General features: G+C 43.5%; 1 protein-coding gene across 9 annotated transcripts in view; it reads right to left on the bottom strand.

The window, feature by feature from the left end:
* Positions 1–26,293, bottom strand: part of LOC110502853 (myocardin-related transcription factor A) — a 61,298-nt gene that overhangs the window by 10,841 nt on the left and 24,164 nt on the right. For 6 of the 9 annotated variants that reach the window (XM_036960581.1, XM_036960575.1, XM_021581191.2 and 3 more), the window contains exons 4-7: positions 2,606–2,671; positions 1,046–1,101; positions 752–827; positions 163–330 (exon numbers count right to left, since the gene is read on the bottom strand). In XM_036960581.1, the coding sequence (XP_036816476.1) occupies positions 163–330; positions 752–827; positions 1,046–1,101; positions 2,606–2,671 (366 nt within the window). Of the gene's footprint in view, positions 1–162; positions 331–751; positions 828–1,045; positions 1,102–2,605; positions 2,672–14,578; positions 15,398–17,561; positions 17,822–26,293 lie in introns of those variants that run through there. The other 3 variants (XM_036960577.1, XM_036960578.1, XM_036960580.1) reach the window with 2 other exon arrangements.

The following is a 26,293-nucleotide window of genomic DNA, read 5'->3' as shown; positions in this document are numbered from 1 at the left end:
GGTACATTTGTCTAAGTGAGGGACTAATTCACCTGGCCAGTAAACGTGTTGCAGTGGACTGTGCACAGGAAGGACGCTCCTACCCAGTTGACTAAGGTGTTGTTGTGTGTGTGTATTGCAGTGGACAGTGTGTGTATTGCAGTGGACAGTGTGTGTTCATACCCAGTAGTGAGTGCTGCAGACGACAGTCCAGGTCGACAGGCAGGATGTTCTTGTGGATGAGCTCTATAGGACCAGGTCTGTGGGAGATCTTATCATTGAGGTCATCAGCCAGCCTGGCCCTCTTCAGCTGCAGCTGCTTGGCCTGCAGAGACGGCTCTGCTGACGTCTCTGCGTGAAGAGAGAAGAGGAACAAAAACACACCGTATTAGGCCGGTTAGATAAATTCTCTAAAACGACATTGGAGGCAGCTCCAACGATCATGCTGTTTAATCAGATTCTTGATATGCCACACCTGTCAGGGGTATGGATTATCTTGGCAAAGGAGAAACGCTCACAAACAGGAATGTAAACAAATCTTCCATACGCACATCATTTTTTAGAAATAAGGTTTGTGTGTGTATGGAACATTTCTGGTATCTTTTATTTCAGCTCATGAAACATGGAACCAACACTTTACATGTTGCGTTTATATTTTTGTTCAGTGTAGATCAGCACAAACAGATGCGGTATATTTGGCTCACTGCCTCTAGAGAAGTAATGTGTGGGGGTGTAGTTCTGTGGTGATCTGCGAGGGGGCGCTGTGACTCACCCTGCAGTATGTGCATCCTGACCAGCTCTGAGCGCTCAGGACGACTCCTGATCTTCCTCTTCAGATAGTCCTCAGTCTGGAAGAGAGGAGAGGAGAGATGGATGAGAGGGGGGAGGGAGAGGGGGGAAAAGAGAAAGGGACAGGAGAGGGAGGGAGAAGGGAACAGTAGAGGGTAGGAGAAAGGGACAGGAGATGGAGAAAGAAGCGAGAGAGGGAGAAGATGCACTTCAACAAAGACTGCACTTGTTGAACTAAAAAGAGAAAAAACAGTGATGGAGAGACTACTAGACTTACCCTGGCTCTCTCCAGATTCCTCCGCTGCTCGTGGAAGGCAGCCGGACTCTTCAGTGCTGCGGTGAGGGAAAGAGAGAAAACAATTAAGGAGAGGGAACGACCGTGAATGAAAACCCCAACAAATGAGTACAGAGCAAAGCACTAGTGGAGACAGTGTGAGAGCTGATACTGAGGAACACATGCACAAAGCAGAACTCTCTATATGAAAAAGTCACTGGCGTTCTATCCACCAAACAGTAATAACAGAAAACAGAACAGTATGTTTTTGTCTTGACTAGTAAGTGACCTGTTTCAGCAGAACAGTGAAGGAGGAACAGCTTGCTATAGTATAAGAGAGGTGTACGCAGGGGAACCCATAGAATTATCAATAAAGATGTGAATTACAGCCAGGAGATTTAAGGAGGACGTGAAAGCTGAGAGAAAGTGATGGGTTGACTTTCTGAGAAAGATATCTACACTTATCACTCTCTTCAACTGTATGGGTCTTCAGCATGCCCCTGTGTGTCACATCATTCAGAAGTTGGAAAACACAAAGACGTGCGCACCAACACACACCAACTGGATTGTTGAAGAGGATGTTGGAGGGACACTGAAGATTTCATCATCACCTTTTGCCCAATGTGAAACCTTAAATCAGCTCAACTGTCAAACAGTGACGTGTGTGTGCATGTTTATTGAGGGACGCAATGCTGGCTTACGGAAGGTCAAATAAGAGGGTCGCAGACTGGCATGCCTAAATATTGGCCTTGGATTCCTGTGATGTAACTAATCAAATCAAGTCGACTTTTGCCTACAAATACATGCAAATGGAACATGGAGGATCCAGCCTTCTCTGTAATTCAGTCTGCTTTATAGCACCAACTGCAAATCCATGGTGTGAGCACATTACGGTCTATTAACTCTACAGAGCCTTGACGGTAAAGCAGTTCTGCTATAGCTTTGGGCCATTGTCATAAGAAGTCCCTTTTAAAAGGCTGGTTGGTAATGCCTCCTCCTCCACAAGAAGACAACCTGACCCTCAGTAATCTGGACTAATCTGGAATCAAGTCCTGTATGTCTGAGCCAGGCCACCATAGAGACACCTAGTTCTCCTGGCCCGTTGTTGTTGTGTATAAGACTGGGAGCACATGGGAGAGAGAGGCCCATTTTATGGCCAGGTTAGACACGTAAACAATTAACCACAGCTAAGGGCTGTTCTTAGGCACAACGCAACGCAATCAGTGCCTCTCTCCTGTAAGAAGTAGCCCATGCACTTCCTCCTACCAACAGCTGAACACTGAGTCTCCTCAGTCTCTTCAGCTGCTGAAGAGAACACATAACAGGAAGTGGACACAGAAGGGGAAGCTGGCTGGCCCACTTGATGATAACACCAACACCACAGAACATAACACAACACAAATTACAACAACACAATGCAAATTACAACAACAGAATAGGCCTGTCAGTCCAAGGGGACCAGAAACAGACACTGTACTGGTCAAGAATGCAGAGGGTGACATAGTATTATATTTGCTGGTCTAGACTCTAGAGATAAGAATAGAGAGTTTGGGCACTACTTACGTGGCATGATCCCTTGGCTGACCAGCTCCTCCCGGGTGCGTCTCTGCTGTAGTTTGAGCTGGAGGACTGCATGACAACAGAGAGAGAGGGAGAGAGGAGAGTCAGCAACTGCCAGCATGGAAACAACAACCACCTCTTCAAAACCAGAGTTTCAGTCCCAGACTGCCATCCTACACTGAACCGTCCATCCGCACGGCAGAGGGTATCCTTGTGTCAACAAACACTGGAGTAGACAGCTAGAGCAGGACTCAATGGACAGAACCCACTCACTCTCTCTTTCATTCTCTTTCGTTTCCTCCCTCACTCTGAAAAAAAGCTGTGGCAGAGGGCAAAGGGAGGGTGGAGTTTGGTGGCATTTATTACAAACTTCCTGTTTCTAAACTCTCGGTTGTTGATTGCGCAGTGTGCTTATAGAAACCCACACAGAATGTATGTGTGTGTGTGAGAGAGCGAAAGAGAGATAGAGGGGAAGATAAAGGGAGAGAGAGATTACACAGATCCACAAAGAATTTGAAAACAAACCCAATTGTGATAAACTCCCTTATGTACTGGGTGAAATACCACAGTGTGCCATCACAGCAGCAAGATTTGTGACCTGTTGCCACAAGAAAAGGGCAACCAGTGAAGAACAAACACCATTGTAAATACAACATATATTTATGTTTACTTATTTTCCCTTTTGTTCTTGAACTATTTGCACATCGTTACAACACTGTATATATACAAAGACATTCGAAATGTCTTTCTTCTTTTGGAATGTTTACTGTAATTTCTTCTGGTTTATTTCACTTTGTGTAAAGCCCCTTAAATTGAAAAATGGAATTGAGAGAGATAGAGGGGGGGGGCTAGAGAGAGCGAATGAGAGATAGGGGGAGATAAATAGAGAAAGAAAGAAAGAAAGAGAGAGAGCAAGAGAGAGATGGGGGGAGATAAGAGAGCGAAAGAGAGCACGAAAGTGTGAGATAGAGGATATATAAAGTGAAAGAGATAAATAGGGGGAGCTAGAGAGAGATAAAGAGATAGTGAAAGAGAGAGCCAAAGATATATTGGGGAGATAGATAGTGAAAGAGAGCAAGAGAGAGATAGATGGGGAGATAGAGAGAGGGGAGATAAGAGAGCACGATAAAGAGAGCGAAAGAGAGATATGGAGAAAGCAAAAGAGATAGTGTGAGAGAGAGATAGAGGAGGAGAGAGTGCAAAAGAGGGAGTGTGAGTGCGAAAGAGACATTGGGGAAGATAGAGTGAAAGAGAGAGAGAGTGCAAAAGAGGGGGAGATAAAGAGAGAGAAGGGAGATAAGAAAGTGAGATAAAGAGAGCAAAAGAGAGAGAGAGCAAGCGAAAGAGTGCAAAAGAGACAAATAGAGCAAAAGAGAGAGAGAGGTAAAGAGAAAGTGAAAGAGAGGGGGAGATAAAGAGAGGGGGTGATAGAGAGCGAGAGATAAAGACAGCGAGAGAGAGAGATAAAGAGTGCGAAAGAGATAGAGAGCAAGGAGAGATGGAAAGATAAAGTGAGCGAAACAGAGAGATAGAGGAGATAAAGAGAGGGGGAGAGAGGTGAGAGAGCGAGCGACCAAAAAAGAGCGATGAAGAGAGCAAAAGATAGTGTGAAAGAGAAATAGAGGAGGAGATGAGAGCGAAAGAGAGAGACAAAGGGAGAGCGAGAGATGCAGGCGGTAATTCTGTCAGCAGACTGTTTTACCACTGCCATACTATGCATTCCTCACAGCAGCCTGTATTATCAAGCCAAGCTATGGTATGCAATCCATCAATGTAAATAATGCAGAAAGAATTGTTGGTACTGCAAGTCTTGCAACAATTAAGGGAAGTAAGCAAGTCCTTGTCAGTCTTCCAGTCAGAACAACTGACCTGACCCCCAGTGGTGTAAAGTACTTTTAAATACTTTGAAGTACTAAATAAGTAGTTTTTTGGGGTATCTGTACTTTACTATTTATATTGTTTACAACTTGTTTGAAATGATTTATACTTTTGATAAATAAGTATTTTTAGTAAGTACATTTACTTTTGATACTTAAGTATATTTAAAACCAAATACTTTTAGATTTTTTACTCAAGTAGTATTTTACTAGGTAACTTTGAGTCATTTTATATTATGATATCTTTACTTTTACTCAAGTATGACAATTGGGTACTTTTTCCACCATTGCTGACCCCTAACCACCTAAACTACTTTGTGTTTGAGTGACACGAGATACACATCTCTTCAAAGGACTCAGGCTAAGTGAGTGTCCTGCTTCCCTGTCCCTTCAGTCCAGACCTAAATCTAAATACTCTTCCACACCTCTCCTTTCCATCCATGTCGTCATTCCTTCTGGACCAGATATCTGAAAGCAAGGGGTACGTAAGTTCCACCATGAGCATCCCTCTGGATCTGCTGTAGTCATGGATGAAGTAGGACGAGAAGACTATTTATTAGAATACAGGCCCCAGGCATCCACAGTTAGAGAGGAGAGAAGAGAGAGAAGATGAGAAAGTGAGAGAGAAAGATGAGAGAATGCAGAGTATAACCCATATTTATATTTATTTTCCCTTTTGTACTTTAACTATTTGCACATATGATATTTGAAATTTCTATTATTTTACAACTTCTGTGAGTGTAATGTTTAATGTTAATTTTTATTGTTTATTTTACTTTTGTTTATTATCTACTTCACTTGCTTTGGCAATGTTAACATATTTCCTATTCCAAAAAAGTCCTTAAAATGAACTGAGAAAGAGAATAAAGATAAGAGAATGCAGAGTGAGAGAGAAGAAAGATGAGAGAGAAGAGAGAGAGAGAGAATGCAGAGAGAGAGCAAACTAGAATTCTATTTGGCCCTAAACAGAGAGTACAGTGGCAGAATACCTGACCACTGTGACTGACCCGAATTTAAGGAAAGCTCTGACTATGTACAGACTCAGTGAGCATAGCCTTGCTACTGAGAATGGTCGCGTAGGCAGACCTGGCTCTCAAAATCAAATCAAATTTATTTGTATAGCCCTTCGTACATCAGCTGATATCTCAAAGTTCTGTACAGAAAGACAGGCTATGTGCATACTGCCAACAAATTGAGGTGGAAACTGAGCTGCACTTCCTAACCTCCTGCCAAATGTATGACCATATTAGAGACACATATTTCCCTCAGATTACACAGATCCACAAAGAATTCGAAACAAACCCAAGTTTGATCAACTCCCATATCTACTGGGTGAAATACCACAGTGTGCCATCACAGTGGCAATATTTGTGACCTGTTGCCACAAGAAAAGGGCAACCAGTTAAGAACAAACGCCATTGTAAATACAACCCATATTTATTTTCCCTTTTGTACTTTAACTATTTACGCATTGCTACAACACTCTATACAGACAAAATATGGAATTTGAAATGTCTATTATTTTGGAACTTCTGAGTGTAATGTTTACAGTAAATTTGTATTGTTCATTTCACTAATGTTTATTATCTATTTCACTTGCTTCGACAATGTTAACATATGTTTCCGACGCCAACAAAGCCCTTAAATTGAATTGAGATAGAGAAGAATGATGAGCGAGAGAGAATGCAGAGAGAGTGTGAGAGAGAAAAAGAGAGACAAAAGAACAGGGAGGAGGGCCAACAGTGTGCTCATGTGTCATTAGGTCTAATTAAATATGTCTGCCACTGTCACCAAAGGGCCTTCAGACCTGGCACAGCATAGCCCACACCTACTGTGCGTGCATGCGTGCGTGCGTGCGTACACACACACGGTTAAGACCGTTGGGCGAGTAACCAAAATGTCACTGGTTCAAATCCCCAAATCTGACATTCTGCCATTGAGCAAGGCAATTAAGCCCCAACAACAACTGTTCCCAGAACGTTGATGACGTTGAATAAGGCACCCTCCCACACCTCTCTGATTCAGAGGGGTTGGGTTCAATGCACAAGACACATTTCAGTCGAATGCATTCAGTTCTGCAACTGACTTGGTATACCTTCCCCTTTCCCACACACACATAGCTAGAAGTCTCCCTTATGAACTCACATGCGCACACACACTTGGCATGGCCGAACACTTAGCATGTCCATTGGAACAGATCTATTTGGAAAGCACAGTAATCATCCAATGACCTCACCATTTGGACATTAGCTTGATCATTACACACCACAACCAGGGAGTTATATGAGGAATGACCGAAGCCAATGACTTATTATGGTTCACGACACGGATCAATAAGAAAGGAGCAAGAAGGGGATGGATGAAGCTTGACAGAAGTCTGGTCACCATACAGAACCAAACCCAAAGCTTGTGCTAGACAAACTTTTGAATTATAACATCTTGGGGTAGCCTACATTCTTTTAGTCTTCTAACCCCTCCCACCCACCTTCTTTTAGTCTTCTAACCCCTCCCACCCACCTTCGTTTAGTCTTCTAACCCCTCCCACCCACCATCTTTTAGTCTTCTAAACCCTCCCACCCACCTTCTTTTAGTCTTCTAACCCCACCCACCAACCTTCTTTTAGTCGTCTAAACCCTCCCACCCACCTTCGTTTAGTCATCTAACCCCTCCCCCCACCTTATTTTAGTCTTCTAACCCCTCCCACCCATCTTCTTAAGTCTTCTAACCCCTCCCACCCACCTTTTAGTCGTCTAACCCCACCCACCCACCTTCTTTTAGTCGTCTAACCCCACCCACCCACCTTCTTTTAGTCGTCTAAACCCTCCCACCCACCTTCGTTTAGTCTTCTAACCCCACCCACCCACCTTCTTTAGTCTTCTAACCCCACCCACCCACCTTCTTTAGTCTTCTAACCCCACCCACCCACCTTCTTTAGTCTTCTAACCCCACCCACCCAACTTCTTTAGTCATCTAACCCCCCCCCACCTTCTTTTAGTCTTCTAGCCCCTCCCACCCACCTTCTTTAGTCTTCTAACCCCTCCCACCCACCTTCTTTTAGTCATCTAACCCCACCCACCCACCTTCTTTTAGTCGTCTAACCCCACCCACCCACCTTCTTTTAGTCATCTAACCCCACCCACCCATCTTCTTTTAGTCTTCTAACCCCACCCATCCACCTTCTTTAGTCTTCTAACCCCTCCCACCCACCTTTTAGTCGTCTAACCCCACCCACCCACCTTCTTTTAGTCGTCTAACCCCACCCACCCACCTTCTTTTAGTCGTCTAACCCCACCCACCTTTGTCATCTAACCCCACCCACCCACCTTCTTTAGTCTTCTAACCCCTCCCACCCACCTTTTAGTCGTCTAACCCCACCCACCCACCTTCTTTTAGTCGTCTAACCCCACCCACCCACCTTCTTTTAGTCGTCTAACCCCACCCACCCACCTTCTTTTAGTCGTCTAACCCCACCCACCTTCTTTTAGTCTTCCAACCCCTCCCACACACATTTTTGTTCGTCTTCTAACCCCTCCCACCCACCTTTTAGTCGTCTAACCCCACCCACCCACCTTCTTTTAGTCGTCTAACCCCACCCACCCACCTTCTTTTAGTCGTCTAACCCCACCCACCCACCTTCTTTTAGTCGTCTAACCCCACCCACCTTCTAGTCTTCCAACCCCTCCCACACACATTTTTTTCATCTTCTAACCCCACCCACCTTTTTTTAGGCTGTGATAAGTTTGTCTCTCGTAGTCCATCCTCAAGTCTTGCTTGTCCAGCTCTTCCCCCATTGGAACATAGTCCAAGGGGGCGGGCTCAAAGGACAGGAAGTGGTTGGTGTCAAGCATTATTATTTAGACTTGCTATTAATTATCTTTGTAAACATTAATTTTCATAAAGTGATGTCGTCGTTCAAGTCTTGAATGGACGCTGATATAGCGGTGGCCACCGATATAGAGCTAAAGGCAGGCGGGTCTCTAAAGAGGTCTCGTCTGCAATCGACGAAATCAAGATCGTATTGACTTTCCTTTCACCTACATTGAGGCAGGGAGAAGACGTTAGTCTTATTCATTGCTTGTCCAGATAATCAACTTTTGACAAGCACAGTCAGAATTTAAGATAGAATTTTCAAGCTACTTTATCAAAAAAGGGGATGTGATTCGATTCAAGAAAGCTTGTCATCTTCTGTCTTCCAGGTCAGAACGTCTATTTTCTTCTGTCTCTCCATCCTTCCCTCATTTTCTCTCGTCGTGACAGTCAGCTAGAAACGATAGAGCTGCTCTACAAAGGTGTCCAATGAGACGGTGGAAATCGTCAGGGTAAAGCCAAATATGAAAAAGAGAGAGAACGAGGGATGAGAGAAAAAGGAAGGCAGCAGCAGAGGTGAGCCCAGAGAGAGACTGCTCTGCTTGCGGCACCTCAGTCACGACACGCGCGCGCACGTGGTGTTGTTAGTGATAGAGTTCTCCCGCGCAGCTGTTACCATTCATTCACAGTTACAATCTGAATCTATGCCCACAAACAGTACTGTACTAGTCAAAAGTTGACACACTGACTCAAGGGTATTTCTTTATTTTTATTATTTTCTACATTGTAGAATAATAGTGAAGACATCGAAAGAATGAAATAACTTTTTTTAAATAATCAAAAAATAATTTTACCAGGTAAGTTTACTGGGAACACATTCTCATTTACAGCAACAACCCAGGGAATAGTTACAGGGGAGATGAGGGGAATGAATGAGACAATTGTAAGCTGGGGATGATTAGGTTACTGTGATGGTATGATGGACAGATTAGAAATTTAGCCAGGACACCGGGGTTAGAACACCTACTTCGATAAGTGCCATGGGATCTTTAGGGACCACAGAGTCAGACAGCCATTTAGCGTCCCATCCGAAAGATGGCACCCTGCACAGGGCAATGTCCCCAAATCACTGCCCTGGGGCATTGGGATATTTATTTGACCAGAGGAAAGGGTGCATCCTAATGGCCCTCCAACACCACTTCCTGCAGCATCTTAGTCTCCCATCCAGGGACCGATCAGGACCAACCATGGTAAAAGTTAGTTTGTGGAATTGTTTCCTTCTTAATGCGTTTGAGCCAATCAGTTGTGATGTGACAAGGTACAGTTGAAATTGTAAGTTTACATACACCTTAGCCAAATACATTTAAACTCACTTTTTCACAATTCCTGACATTTAATCCTTGTAAAAATTCCCTGTGGATATATTCACATTCTTAAGGGTCAGTCAGGATCACCACTTTATTTTAAGAATGTGAAATTATTTATTTCAGCTTTTATTTAATTCATCACATTCCCAGTGGGTCAGAAGCACTGCCTTTAAAATGTTTAACTTGGGTCAAACGTTACAGGTAGCCTTCACAAGCTTCCCACAATAAGCTGGGTGAATTTTGGCCCATTCCTCCTGACAGAGCTGGTGTAACTGAGTCAGGTTTGTCGGCCTCCTTGCTCGCACACGCTTTTTCAAATCTGGACACAAATTTTCTATAGGATTGAGGTCAGGGCTTTGCGATGGCTTTGCAAGAAAGGGAGAGAGAGGGCGAGGAAGGGAGAGAGAGGGCGAGGAAGGGAGAGAGAGGGCGAGGGAGGGAGAGAGAGGGCGAGGAAGGGAGAGAGAGGGAGAGAGAGGGAGAGAGAGGGAGAGAGAGGGAGAGAGAGGGAGAGAGAGGGAGAGAGAGGGAGAGAGAGGGAGAGGAAGGGAGAGAGGGAGAGGAAAGGAGAGAGGGAGAGAGGGAGAGGAAGGGAGAGAGGGAGAGGGGGAGAGGAAGGGAGAGAGGGAGAGGAAGGGAGAGAGAGGGAGAGAAAGGGAGAGGAAGGGAGAGAGAGGGAGAGGAAGGGAGAGAGAGGGAGAGGAAGGGAGAGAGAGGGAGAGAGAGGAAGGGAGAGGAAAGGAGAGGAAGGGAGAGAGGGAGAGGAAGGGAGAGAGGGAGAGAGGGAGAGGAAGGGAGAGAGGGAGAGGAAGGGAGAGAGGGAGGTGAGGGAGGGAGAGGGAGGGAGAGAGAGGGTGAGGGAGGGAGGGAGAGAGAGGGCGAGGGAGGGAGGGAGAAGGCGAGGAAGGGAGAGAGTGAGGGAGGGAATGAGGTGAGGCTGAGTTCAGCTAGTTAGGTTTTGAGCAGTGAGAGAGAAAGAAAGACAAGGAGAGGAGAAAGAGAAAGGAAATAGAGAAAGGGGGTTCCTTTTCCAGGCGCTCTGCTTTGGTAATAGTTCTGTTATATAACAGACATCTGAGATCACTTCATTCTGCACCACATACGCCCCTAGCCTAATTCACAGAAAACAGATGCCATATCATTCCCCTTACAGTTACGTCCCAGCCCCTAAAACACCAGCAGGCATGCAGTCTGGAACATGGTTCCGGTTACTTGTGACGAAGAGAAAACAGATTGATTCATTTGGGAAGAAGAGGATGATTCATGTCATTCTGTCGTATAGGCTAACAATTGAAAAGAAACAGAGAGCAGCAAAGTCAAATTCATTTTGTTATGGTTATTTATCAAATTACAAGAGTTAAGGTCTCTTTAGTCATGTGTTTTTATGCCAGTGTTTTCCTCAATCATCTCTTCACCTCTGTCCTCTTCTCTTCTTCCTCACTGAGTTGGTGCAGCAAAGAAAGCAGACTCCATCCACACTGTGGTATATTGCTGTAGCATTAGATCCAAGGTATTTATTGTAGATATATTGGACTCTCACTAGTGGTACAGTATTAGAGTAACAAGTAATACAGTCACATCTGCTGGAGTGTGTCTATAGAAGAGCAGCCATCCCCATCTCTGATCAATATCGCTGCAGAACCACTATCACTTCTTGAAAGGCCAATCTGTGATTACTACTTCCATTTTTGATATATAGCCATTGATTCTTGTAGAATATAACTTATAAATGCTTCATAAGCTTAGTTCAACTGTCTAACCTGAGCAGAACCCAAAATATAAACATGTTTGCTTAACTCCCTAGGTAAACAATAATAATTGTAAACAAACACTGTATAGCCTCAAAACATGGTTAAAACGATAATTTTTGATATCACGGATGGTCAGTCCTTGCATCTATTGCTCTCTGTCTGTGAATTTGAAAGTGGTTACATTTCTCCAGCCCCATCTCTCAGCAGTGACACAGTGGTGGGGTGTTCACTTTGTTATTGTTTGAACTGCAGATTGCCCATTTAATACTCCTCTTGTTTGAGTCTTCACTTGTTGAGTCTTATATAACATTAGGATGGTAAAAGACGGTGGGCAGCCTCTAATTGGGAGCTCTGGGTAGAAGCTGCCTGTACGAACAGATCAGGGATCCGCTTACCTTTTCCTCAATCTGACCCATAACCATAAGATGCCTGTAGGAACAGATCAGGGATCAGTTTACCTTTTCCTCAATCTGGACATAACCATAAGATGCCTGTAGGAACAGATCAAGGATCAGCTTACCTTCCCTCAATCCGAAACTAAACCACTAGGGGCATAAAAAAGCAACATTAACCTCAGCCTATATCAGCGTGTCAGGGAAACTTAACCTTACTGCTATACAGCAGACCTAACCTCGGTCCCCAATGTGTTTTCAGTGTTACAACAAGTCAATTAGATCACAACGTGTGGCACAAGCAAAGATAGCATAAAACATAAAAGGGCTATATCCGGTTACATCTTCAGCACCAACCTGAAGTTATGTTTTTCAAATGAAGTGCACAAAGGCGTGTCAGTGAGTTTATATGGTGAGAGATTGTGCATGTTTGCAAACTATTACAGACTACAAAGGGAAGCACAGCCGCGAGCTGCCCAGTGACAGGAGCCTACCAGACGAGCTAAATCCCTTCTATGCTCGCTTCGAGGTAAGCAACACTGAGGCATGCATGAGAGCATCAGCTGTTCCGGACGACTGTGTGATCACGCTCTCCGTAGCCGACGTGAGTAAGACCTTTTAACAGGTCAACAAACACAAGGCTGCGGGGCCAGACGGATTACCAGGACGTGTGCTGCGGGAATGTGCTGACCAACTGGCAGGTGTCTTCACTGACATTTTCAACATGTCCCTGATTGAGTCTGTAATATATACATGTTTCAAGAAGACCACCATAGTCCTTGTGCACAAGAACACAAAGGCAACCTGCCTAAATGACTACAGACCTGTAAGCACTCACGTCCGTAGCCATGAAGTGCTTTGAAAGGCTGGTAATGGCTCACATCAACACCATTATCCCAGAAACTCTAGACCCACGCTAATTTGCATACCACCCAAACAGATCCACAGATGATGCAATTTCTACTGCACTCCACACTGCCCTTTGCCACCTGGACAAAAGGAACACTTATGTGAGAATGCCATTAATTGACTACAGCTCAGCGTTCAACACCATAGTACACTCAAAGCTCATCACTAAGCTAAGGACCCTGGGACTAAACACCTCCCTCTGCAACTGGATTGTGGACTTCCTGACGGGCCGCCCCCAGGTGGTGAGGGTAGGTAGCAACACATCTGCCCGCTCTGATCCTCAACACTGGAGCTCTACAGAGATGCGTGCTCAGTCCCCTCCTGTACTCCCTGTTCACCCACGACTGCATGTCCAGGCACAACTCCAACACCATCATTAAGTTTGCAGACGACACAACAGTGGTAGGCCTGATCACCGACAACGACGAGACAGCCTATAGGGAGGAGGTCAGAGATCTGGCCGGGTAGTGCCAGAATAACAACCATCCCTCAACGTAACCAAGACTAAGGAGATGATTGTGGACTACAGGAAAAGGAGGACCGAGCGCGCCCCCATTCTCATCGACGGGGTGGTGGAGCAGGTTGAGAGCTTCAAGTTCCTTGGTGTCCACATCAACAACAAACTAGAATGGTCGAAACACACCAAGACAGTCGTGTAGAGGGCACGTCAAAGCCTATTCCCACTCAGGAAACTAAAATGATTTGGCATGGGTCCTGAGATCCTCAAAAGGTTCTACAGCTGCAACATCGAGAGCATCCTGCCTGGTTGCATCACTGCCTGGTACGGCAATTGCTCGGCCTCTGACCGCCAGGCACTACAGAAGGTAGTGCGTACGGACCAGTACATCACTGGGGCTAAGCTGCCTGTCATTCAGGACCTCTACACCAGGCGGTGTCAGAGGAAGGCCCTAAAAATTGTCAAAGACCCCAGCCACCCCAGTCATAGACTGTTCTCTCTTCTACTGCATGGCAAGCGGTACTGGAGTGCCAAGTCTAGGACAAAAAGGCTTCTCAACAGTTTTTACCCCTAAGCCATAAGACCCCTGAACAGGCAATCAAATGGCTACCCAGACAATTTGCATTGTGTGCTACCCCCCAACCACTCTTCTTATGCTGCTGCTACTCTCGGTTTATCATATATGCATAGTCACTTTAACTATAGATTCATGTACATGCTACCTCAATTGGGCCGACCAACCAGTGCTCCCGCACATTGGCTAACCGGGCTATCTGCATTGTATCCCGCCACCCACCACCCCCTCTTTTACGCTACTGATACGCTCTGTTCATCATATACAGTGGGGCAAAAAAGTATTTAGTCAGCCACCAATTCCAGCTCTCACAGACCTTATGTCATGCAATAAAATGCAAATGAATGACTTAAAAATCATACAATGTGATTTTCTGGATTTTTGTTTTAGATTCCGTCTCTCACAGTTCAAGTGTATCTGTGATAAAAATGACAGACCTCTACATGCTTTGTAAGTAGGAAAACCTGCAGAATCGGCAGTGTATCAAATACTTGTTCTTCCCACTGTATATAAACTTGTAGACAAATACATAAAAAATCAACAATAACAATCAACAATAAACATTAAATTACAAAACAGTTTGACAACAGAGACAGAAGAGAAAAGAGAGTGAGAGAAGAGAGCGAGATAAGGTGTGTGTGTGTGTGTGTGTGTAAGTCCGTATGTGTAAGCGAGCATGTAATTGAGTACGTGTTTGTTCAGATATATTTACAGTTCCCATACTTTCTTTTTTTCGTAACCTGAAGTCCCTGTAGAATTTAGTACAGTCAGTGTTATGGAGCTGTCTCGGAATAGCTGTCCATCTATATAGAGTTTGTCCACAATGAGAAAGGCACGCTTACCCTTCTCCCTTTCCTGCCTTTGTACCGGATACAGTCTCATACGACATTCATTTCTCTCCCTTGGAAATTGGTCAATGGGACCATAAGTCGTCCCTTGTAGCTCCCTTCCCCTGCTTTTGAACAGCTCCTTTTGTTGGTAGTGTTCAAATTTTGCGATGATCGGTCAGGGACCCTTGCTCTTGTCGCTCCAAGTCTGTGTACTCGGTGAAAAGCCACCTCGTTTAGTCTCTATAGGAAGTTTCAAGGCGGATTGCATGAATTCCCTGATCGCGCCCTCTGGATTATTGGATGCGTCCTCAGGAATCCCAGAAAAAATATATTTTCACGCATGCCACAACTTTGTATGTCTAGTAGCGACTCCATCATCACCCTGTTTTCCCTGAGTAGACAATCCATGCTGGAATCTTGGCTGTGAGTGCCATATTTTCTCCTTGGAGCGTGAGAATTTCACTCTGGCTAAACTCCAAACTCCCCCTCAGCCCTGCTACCTCCTCACACAATTTTTCCAGTGTTGCATGGATTCCAGTCAGAGCACTAGCCTCTACTTCAACGGTAAGTAAATCACCCGTGTCTGTAGATGAATCTGTTTTTCTTTTTTTGTCGGGTTAAAGTTATTTTGTGAGGTGGTCGGATCTTTCCATGATGGAGTATGTTGTTCCTCCATAGCGTAAAGCTGTTGGTACTCTGCGATTTCCCTCAGGATCTCCTTAAGTATCCAGGTTGGCTCTTTACTGCAAGCAGTTGTTTTACGAAAAGATAACAATGAGCCACGACGAGGACAGGTGTCTGTAGTACAGCCAGCTTGCACTCGCGGAATCCCTGCAAAAAAAAAATGGAACACAAGCTTGCAGTCCCAGCCGTAAAGGATAAGCGTGTCGTGGAATCCTTAGCAACAAATCTTTAGTTCGAATTAAAATCGATTTAATTTAAATGTTTTAATATAAACAACAAATTGAGTGTAGACAGTTCAATGTTCTGTTGCACGCTCTGATGACGTATATCAGTGTGCCAAGCTTGTAGCGTCTTACCCCCCCAAAGAAATTAACTTTATGTCCTGAATAATAAGCATTATGTTTGGGGCAAATCCAACATAACACGGAGTACCACTCTTTATATTTTCAAGCATGGTGATGGCTGCATCATGTTATGGGTATGCTTGTCAATGGCAAGGACTAGGGAGTATTTTAAGGATACAAATAAACGGAATAGAGCTAAGTACAGGTAAAATCCTAAAGGAAACCCTGGTTCAGTCTGCTTTCCGACAGACACTGGGAGACAGATTCACCTTTCAGCAGGACAACAACCTAAAACAAAATCAACACTGGAATTGTTTACCAAGAAGACATTGCATGTTCCTGAGTGGCCTAGTTACAGTTTTGACTTAAATCTGCTTGAAAATCTATGGATGACAGAAACAGTGGTGTGTCTCACCTGCATTAGCTAAGCAGAAACCCCTCTAGGACCTCTTTCCTCAACCCTTTCCTGCTCTCCTCTCTTTGTTTCATCCCTTCTCTCCTCTCCTCCTCCTATCCCTGCCAGGCTGCTGGCACTCTTCCCTCCAAATTACATAAACTCAATCACACAGCTCCTCCACAGCCTACCACTGCTATAAATCTTCACAGCCTCCAGGCTGCCGCCGATCACACAGTTCCCACACGGAGAGCAATGTGAGAGGGGGACAGAATGTGGGAGAGGGACATCTCTAGGGTACTTTCCAAGTTTCCATACAACGTGTGTTTTTGTGTACATTTATGTAATTATGTAGCCTGAAGCCTACAAATAATAACGTCCCTTTTCACATGGATGACATTAATGGAATGCCCTAACCGCAGGTGGGCTCTAAGAATTGATATCCCCAAATAAATGTTGTTCCTCTAACCATGAAAAACCCCTAGGCTTGCACTGCACAGGGAGAAGAAGTGTTAAACGGACAGAATATTTTCTGAAAGAACCCGATGACTATTCCCCCCATTCTCTCCAAGCTCTAGAAGTTTAGACCCCTGAGCCACACCTTTAGTCATGCGTTAACATACCCCACCTTGCTCTATTGCCAGGTGTGACAGACAAGAGAAGACTGACGACCTGCCCTGCCAGACTGTCCAGACAGTCCCAGTCAATCACACCCTAAACAACCCTGGAGTTAGCATGCTTAACATGACAAACCCTGAGCTGGGCTGGGCTCCACAACACCAAGGAGCCAGCCAGTCAAACAACCTCTCTGGGGGTTGCAGGTCTAGCTCATCTGTGCTCTGCAGTCCCAACCCAAATTTCACAACAGTCAGAAAAGCTGGGACATGGATCAGTTTCCCAGATCTATCCTGCGGGAGAGGACAGTCATAGCCAGGCCAACTGCTTTCAATGAAGTGCTGTTGTCTCAGAGAACAGTCAAATCCATCATCCCCACTGACTTGCCCATCCACATGTCCATCCATCCCAGCCCAGCTCAACCCACCCCAGCCCCCCTCTTAGCGGGGAAGCCCCTCCAGGGCACCCCAGCTCCGGGCTCCCCTGCCACATCTGGGCTTCTTTTACAGCGTGATCTTTCTTCTTTCAATCAGGTAGGATAGTTGTCAGGTTACTTTACCACAGAAAACACCAGAGCATACAGGCACACATGCCAGAATTGCATTCATTCATTCATTCATTCATTTACCTCGTCATGTGATGGAAATCTAATGGAAATACATGTTCTCATTTTATATTTGCGTCAAATGATGGTGTAAAACCAAAATAATGCTGTCTGGCTACGGCAGTGTGATTACAGTTATTTTCCTCTGTTCAATTGGCCTACAGAGCGGCTGTGAAGCTGTGACAGAGGAATAAATACTTCACACAATGGAGGGCCTGGCCATTAACATATAACACTCCGTTAAAGTTAAACTGCCGCTATGACACGCGCATACACACACACACACACACAGTGACAACACCCACAACAAAAAGCTGATATAAACAAATACTCAGCAAAGAGAGAGATCTTTACCTGACTGTATAGCCATGTCCCTCTTCACTAGAAGGATTAAGTACAACCTCCCTTAAATTCTAGCGATCCATACTCCAAAGAGAACATCAGGAAAGAGAGGCTACCGGCAGAACAAGAAAGTTTGAAGCCGCCCTTCTCTGTAGCAGGATTTCTACACAAGATCCACAAACACAGCGTCTTCTAAACACTGGCTGCACCCAACCCTAGCCTGCTGTGCCTGTCTGTGAGTGTGTGGACACCCTGACAGAAAGGGTGTGTGTAGGACTGTGTGTGAGGCAGTGAGATTTTCTATCTTATTGCTCCTTGGATTCAATCCAAGTCCAGCCCTGAGTTCTTAACCTCTCTGGGGCGACTCCTACTTTTTTTTCTTTAAAAAGGCAGGCTTGCAGGCAGAATGTGACTCACTGCTCTTGTTGCTCAGGCAGAAAACAAGGGAAAACACTGGTGCTTGCCGATCTGATCTTCATCACAGGTCCCCTTTCGGCCTCTCAAACATTAACACTTCTCCCCTCCAGTCTCTAGCGGTTTTCCTATCTCCCTCTCTTTCCTTCCCTCTACAGAGTTATGCAATTCTGCATATTTTGATTGACTCCTTTTCATTCCCCACTCCTCCTCCTCCTAGCCGCCTCCTCTTTCAAACCCCCTACGCCTCTAAGTTCTAGATTATCTCAAAAGGCATTATTATACCCTGATTCTCCCACTCTCTCCATTAGGGCTGACCCCATTTAGTCAACTGGTCGTCAGGCTATTGGTCGACCGAGTTTTCTTTAGATGAGCAGTCACATTTTTATGGTGCACAAGACACCTGTCTGATTCGCGCCTATTAGCAAAAAACAAAACAAAAATTCCCACCTTTATTTAGCCAGGTAGGCTAGTTGAGAACAAGTTCTCATTTACAACTGCGCCCTGGCCAAGATAAAGCACAGCAGTTCGACACATACACATGGAATAAAAACACAGTCAATAATACAGTAGAAAAAATAAAAATCTATATACAGTGAGTGCAAATGAGTTTAGATAAGGGAGGTAAGGCAATAAATAGGCCATGGTGGCAAAGTAATTACAATATAGCAATTAGACACTGGAATGGTAGATGTGTAGAAGATGAATGTGCAAGTAGAGATACTGGGGTGCAAAGGAGCAAGATAAATAATGGGCTATGTACAGGTGCAGTGCTCTGTGAGCTGCTCTGACAGCTGATGCTTAAAGCTAGTGAGGGAGATATGAGTCTCCAGCTTCAGTGATTTTTGTAATTTGTTCCAGTCATTGGCAGCAGAGAAGTGGAAGGAAAGGCAGCCAAGTAGGAATTGGCTTTGGGGGTGACCAGTGAGATATACCTGCTGGAGCGTGTGCTACTGGTGGGTGCTGCTATGGTGACCAGTCGGCTGAGCTAAGGCGGGGCTTTACCTAGCAGAGACTTGTAGATGACCTGGAGCCACTGGGTTTGGTGACGAGTATGAAGCGATGGCCAGCCAACGAGAGCGTACAGGTTGCAGTGGTGGGTAATATATGGGGCTTTGGTGACAAAACAGATGGCACTGTGATAGACTGCATCCAATTTGTTGAGTAGAGTGTTGGAGGCTATTTTATAGATGACATCGCCGAAGTCGAGGATCGGTAGGATGGTCAGTTTTACTAGGGTATGTTTGGCAGCATGATTGAAGGAGGCTTTGTTGCGAAATAGGAAGCAAATTCTAGATTTAATTTTGGATTGGAGATGCTTAATGTGAGTCTGGAAGGAGAGTTTACAGTCTAACCAGACACCTAGGTATTTGTAGTTGTTCACATACTCTAAGTCAGAACCGTCCAGAGTAGTCATGCTGGACGAGCGGGCAGGTGCAGGGAGGCAACAATGCGGTGGAGGCAGCAGCAGCAGAGACGAGGAAACAGCCCTTGCCTTAGCTTAATTGCCTAAGAAAATAAGGAAACCCCAACTTACTGTTAAAATGTGCCTGGCTTTAAAAATCAGCGATATACAGTGCATTCGGAAACTATTCAGACCCATTCCCATTTTCCACATTTTATTACGTTACAAACTTGTTCTAAAATGGATTAAAAACAATTTCCTCAATCTACACACAATACAAAATAATGACAAAGTTAAAACAGGTTTTTAGACATTTTAGCAAATTTATAAAACAGAAATACAGTGCATTCGGAAAGTATTCATACCCCTGGACTTTTTCCACATTTTGTTAGGTTACAGACTTATTCTAAAATTGATTAAATAAATAAAAATCCTCAATCTACACACAATAACCCATAATGACAAAGCAAAAACAGGTTTTTAGAAATGTTAGCAAATGTATAAAAACAAAAAAAATTTAACGCATTTTATATAATTATTCAGACCCTTTGCTATGAGACTCGAAATTGATCCGTGAGATGTTTTTACAACTTGATTGGAGTCCACCTGCGGTAAAGTCAATTGATTGACATGGTTTGGAAAGGCACACACCTGTCTATCTATATAAGGTCCCACAGTTGACAGTGCATGTCAGACCAAAAACCAAGCCATGAGGTCGAAGGAATTGTCCATAGAGCTCCGAGACAGGATTGTGTCCAGGCACAGATCTGGGGAAGGGTACCAAAAAATGTCTGCAGCATTGAAGGTCCCCAAGAACACAGTGACCTCCATAATTCTTAAATGGAAGACGTTTGGAACCACCAAGACTAGAGCTGGCCGCCCGGCCAAACTGAGCAATCAGGGGAGAAGGGCCTTGGTCAGGGAGGTGACCAAGAACCCAATGGTCATTTTCACAGAGCTCTAGAGTTCCTCTGTGGAGATGGGAGAACCTTCCATGAGGCCAACCATCTCTGCAGCACTCCACCAAATCAGGCCTTTATGGTAGAGTGGCCAGACGGAAGCCACTCCTCAGTAAAAAGGCACATGTCAGCCAGGTTGGAGTTTGCCAAAAGGCACCTAAAGGACTCTCAGACCCTTAAAAACAAGATTCTCTGGTCTGATGAAACCAAGATTTAACTCCATGGCCTGAATCCCAAGCGTCACATCTGGAGGAAACCTGGCACCATCCCTACGGTGAAGCATGTTGGTGGCAGCATGTTTTTCAGCAGCAGGAACTGGGAGACTAGTCAGGATCGAGGCAAAGGTGAACAGAGCAATGTACAAAGAGATCCTTGATGAAACCCTGCTCCAGAGTGCTCAGGACCTCAGACTGGGGTGAAGGTTCACCTTCCAACAGAACATCAACCCTAAGCACACAGCCAAAACAACGCAGCAGTGGCTTCAGGACAAGTCTCTGAATATCCTTGAGTGGCCCTGCCAGAGCCCGAACTTGAACCCGATCGAACATCTCTGTAGACCTGAAAATAGCTGTCCAGCTCCCCGTCCAACCTGACAGAGCTTGAGAGAATCTACAGAGAAGAATGGGAGAAACTTGACACAAATACAGGTGTGTCAAGCTCGTAGCGTCATACCCAAGAAGACTCGAGGCTGTAATCGCTGCCAAAGGTGCTTCAACAAAGTACTAAGGGTCTGAATACTTATGTAAATGTGATGTCTTTTTTTATATATACATTTATAGATTTGTAAAAATGCATTAAAAAAAACTTTTTGCTTTGTGTGTAGAATGATGATGGAAAAAATTATTTAATCAATTTTAGAATAAGGCTGTAATGTAACAAAATGTGGAACAAATCAAGGGGTCTGAATACTTTGAATACACTGTATATATACAGAAATAAGTCAGAGCGTGCTTCTGTTTTCTGTTCGAGTGTTTGTTTAATGGCCTACTGATTCCGTGAGCAGCAAGCCTCATGCAACGGCAAAATATTGGCTAAAGCAATTTCAGATTCAGCTGTAATAAAGGAGTTAGCATTTTTGGGGTTAGAACAGACTGGTTTTACTTATTTGGTGTTGTTTACACTGTTCCAAACAAGCAGATAAATAATATTGTAATCTAACAGCACCCGTTTGTCACACATAATATGCACGCATGTCTCGCTCCTATGCCCTTCTCCTTCTGATTATTACAATTATTATTATGATCATCATTATAAAAATAAGTAATGTCATTATCATTAGTAGGCTTTGTATAAGTAGCCTTGTATAACCACCATCGAGCTGTAGACCTAAGCGTGTGTCCTATTCAGTCTTAACACCGTAACTTCAAATATATAAGCTTTTGTATCAATCATTCATTCTTTCATGCCATCACACAGCATGAGACATTCAAGCTCTGAAATGCAATCAAGCATTTTAGTTCAAATTAAATAACAAAGGGAACTTTTAAAATGTGTCTAAACAATAAATAAACTGCAACTCACAAATGCATGCAACTGTTTTTAGTCTGCTGTAATAAAGGCATATATACAGTGCCTTGCAAAAGTATTCGGCCCCCTTGAACTTTGCGACCTTTTTCCACATTTCAGGCTTCAAACATAAAGATATAAAACTGTATTTTTTTGTGAAGAATCAACAACAAGTGGGACACAATCATGAAGTGGAACGACATTTATTGGATATTTCAAACTTTTTTAACAAATCAAAAACTGAAAAATTGGATGTGCAAAATGATTCAGCCCCTTTACTTTCAGTGCAGCAAACTCTCTCCAGAAGTTCAGTGAGGATCTCTGAAAGATCCAATGTTGACCTAAATGACTAATGAGGATAAATACAATCCACCTGTGTGTAATCAAGTCTCCGTATAAATGCACCTGCACTGTGATAGTCTCAGAGGTCCGTTAAAAGCGCAGAGAGCATCATGAAGAACAAGGAACACACCAGGCAGGTCCGAGATACTGTTGTGAATAAGTTTAAAGCCGGATTTGGATACAAAAAGATTTCCCAAGCTTTAAACATCCCAAGGAGCACTGTGCAAGCGATAATATTGAAATGGAAGGAGTATCAGACCACTGCAAATCTACCAAGACCTGGCCGTCCCTCTAAACTTTCAGCTCATACAAGGAGAAGACTGATCAGAGATGCAGCCAAGAGGCCCATGATCACTCTGGATGAACTGCAAAGATCTACAGCTGAGGTGGGAGACTCCGTCCATAGGACAACAATCAGTCATATATTGCACAAATCTGGCCTTTATGGAAGAGTGGCAAGAAGAAAGCCATTTCTTAAAGATATCCATAAAAAGTGTTGTTTAAAGTTTGCCACAAGCCACCTGGGAGACACACCAAACATGTGGAAGAAGGTGCTCTGGTCAGATGAAACCAAAATTGAACTTTTTGGCAACAATGCAAAACGTTATGTTTGGCGTAAAAGCAACACAGCTGAACACACCATCCCCACTGTCAAACATGGTGGTGGCAGCATCATGGTTTGGGCCTGCTTTTCTTCAGCAGGGACAGGGAAGATGGTTAAAATTGATGGGAAGATGGATGGAGCCAAATGCAGGACCATTCTGGAAGAAAATCTGATGGAGTCTGCAAAAGACCTGAGACTGGGACGGAGATTTGTCTTCCAACAAGACAATGATCCAAAACATAAAGCAAAATCTACAATGGAATGGTTCAAAAATAAACATATCCAGGTGTTAGAATGGCCAAGTCAAAGTCCAGACCTGAATCCAATCGAGAATCTGTGGAAAGAACTTAAAACTGCTGTTCACAAATGCTCTCCATCCAACCTCACTGAGCTCGAGCTGTTTTGCAAGGAGGAATGGGAAGAAATGTCAGTCTCTCGATGTGCAAAACTGATAGAGACATACCCCAAGCGACTTACAGCTGTAATCGCAGCAAAAGGTGGCGCTACAAAGTATTAACTTAAGGGGGCTGAATAATTTTGCACGCCCAATTTTTCAGTTTTTGATTTGTTAAAAAAGTTTGAAATATCCAATAAATGTCGTTCCACTTCATGATTGTGTCCCACTTGTTGTTGATTCTTCACAAAAAAATACAGTTTTATATCTTTATGTTTGAAGCCTGAAATGTGGCAAAAGGTTGCAAAGTTCAAGGGGGCCGAATACTTTCGCAAGGCACTGTATATATAAGCATCGCATACATGTGACAATAGGGCCTGACCTATAGCCTATCATAATCACATCAATAAATTGGTTATGTACAAACTCCGAACATAGTAACATGTGACAGCAAAACGAATGCGGAGGACGTGAAAAAGAAACTCGAAATGGGCGAATGTTTACTGGTTGCTCAGGAGGGAAAGGGTTGCGTGAGTATTGTGTGTGCCAAACAGTTGCTGTAGATTACAATATTATAATTTTTTTGGACTATTTTGAACAGTGTAGTCTGTTCTAACAATTTCATATAGATATATAGATATATAGATGCCTACTGGAGAACTTATTTGTATTGCTTTTAATCTTTTTAAATTAATATCTTATTAACACTTTGTTCTAGCTAGCTATTTGTGTAGGTAGCTATCAAGTAAACCCAATGATATATATATATATATATATATATATATATATATATATATATATATATATATATATATATATATATATAAGTAAGAAACTAAATGGCTGAAATGATGTTGCTACTTCAGCATGGACAGCGCAATAAACCATTGCTGAGCTGTGGTGCCTTTTCGCTGCAGTAGGGAGGAAAGTGAGACAACGTTCGCCAGTCCCACGGGCACTAGCTGTCATTTATTTTTTTTAAACATAGGGTGACCATCGGGCTTTTCCGTCATTTGTGTGTCTTAATTATTTCATCAAATGATGTGCTTAAAGCATCAAACAAGCTCAATGCATATGTAGTTGATTTTATTCAAATATATTCTGTCTATATATGGAAAAATAAGGTTAGACATTTAGACCAATCAAACAACGGACCAGCCCTACTCTCCATTATTACACCCTGTTCTCCCTACTCTCTGTTATTACACTACTCTCCATTACTACACCCTGTTCTCCCTACTCTCTGTTATTACACCGTTCTCCCCTACTCTCCATTACTACACCATGTTCTCCCTACTCTCTGTTATTACACCGTTCTCCCCTACTCTCCATTACTACACCCTGTTCTCCCTACTCCCTGTTATTACACCGTTCTCCCCTACTCTCCATTATTACACCCCGTTCTCCCTACTCTCTGTTATTACACCGTTCTCCCCTACTCTCCATTACTACACCCTGTTCTCCCTACTCTCTGTTATTACACCGTTCTCCCCTACTCTCCATTATTACACCCTGTTCTCCCTACTCTCTGTTATTACACTACTCTCCATTACTACACCCTGTTCTCCCTACTCCCTGTTATTACACCGTTCTCCCCTACTCTCCATTATTACACCCTGTTCTCCCTACTCCCTGTTATTACACCGTTCTCCCCTACTCTCCATTATTACACCCCATTCTCCCACTCTCTCCACCAAGTTCTAGTACATTAGAAATAGGGATGCAAATGTTGGTACATTTTGCTGCCAACTGACCCTCCTTAACCGGTCAACAAACAGTTACATTTTCTCCTAATAGTAAAATGTGACCAACAGAAAGAAATATCTGTATATAACGACGAGATGCTTATGTTTCCGCCCTAACAATGGGAGGGAAGACAGTTTACGCCCAAAATAAGCCCATAGAAACCTATTGGGATTATTTTGGAGATATTTGCCTCTTCCACTGCATGCATACTAAGACAGGACATTTTTCATTAAGAGCTTAAAAGAAACATGCAACAATAGCAAGCATATCGTCTTACAGTGACAAGGCTGAAGCAGAGTGAGCAACACCTGTAATAAAGCCATTAATAAAGTATTTTTCAAACGTGCCAAAACGCAATTCACGGAAAAACACTGTTCTAAACAAAGCACCTAACGCGAGCAGAAAACAAGCGATCACCTTTCTCCTTCAGGGCCATACTATCAAAAATAAAAGTGTTAGAGTAAAGCAACATTTGCGCTTTTCTTTCAGTCTTTCCTGCTTTGCTTCTCTGACATCTAGGCCCACACACAGTGTGCCAAGAGCTAAGCCCACGCAAAAGGTAAATATTTACAACAATAAATCTTCCTCAGCCCTCCTCTCCTCTATAAAGCAAAGTACTACGTTTTTGATTTAAACAGGGAGTCACATTGAGATTAAAAATCTATTTTACAAGAGAGCCCTGTATACTTTACAATAAAAACGGAATAATAAAACACACATACAGTACCAGTAAAAAGAGTGTGCAAAGCTGTCATCAAGGCAAAGGGTGGCTACTTTGAAGAATCTCAAATATAAAATATATTTAACAGTTTTTTGGTTACTACATGATTCCATATTGTTATTTCATTTTGTGTTGATGTCTTCTCTATTATTCTACAATGTAGATCATAAAATAAAGAAAACCCCTTGAATAGTAGGTGTCTCCAAACGTTTCACTGGTACTGTATATGTGTATAGAACAATGTAATTCAGCACACAATAACAATAGCAATCACATTAAACTACATAGAGGTCCTCAATCAATCATTTAAACTGCCTGAGTGGCACCAGCACATGTAACTGCAGTGAACTCTGTTCCACAAATTGGGGGCAAAAAAACAAAATGAAGATATTCCCAGATCTGTGGAGACTGAAGGGATGTCTAGTAGAGGAATGGCCGATTAATTAGGGCCGTTTCAAGTTTTCATAACAAATCGGAAATAGGGAATTTTGGAAGCCGATTTTGCAGATATATTTTTTTTACACCTTTTTAAAATCTTTATTTAACTAGTCAGTTAAGAACACATTCTTATTTTCAATGACTGCCTAGGAACGGTGGGTTAACTGCCTTGTTCAGGGGCAGAATGACAGATTTTTACCTTGTCAGCTCGGGGG

The sequence above is a fragment of the Oncorhynchus mykiss genome, chromosome 23, assembly GCF_013265735.2.
Source record: "Oncorhynchus mykiss isolate Arlee chromosome 23, USDA_OmykA_1.1, whole genome shotgun sequence".
Lineage (NCBI taxonomy): Eukaryota > Metazoa > Chordata > Actinopteri > Salmoniformes > Salmonidae > Oncorhynchus > Oncorhynchus mykiss.
The sequence above is the reverse complement of the archived record's forward strand: the minus strand, read 5'-3'. Positions and strand labels throughout refer to the sequence as shown.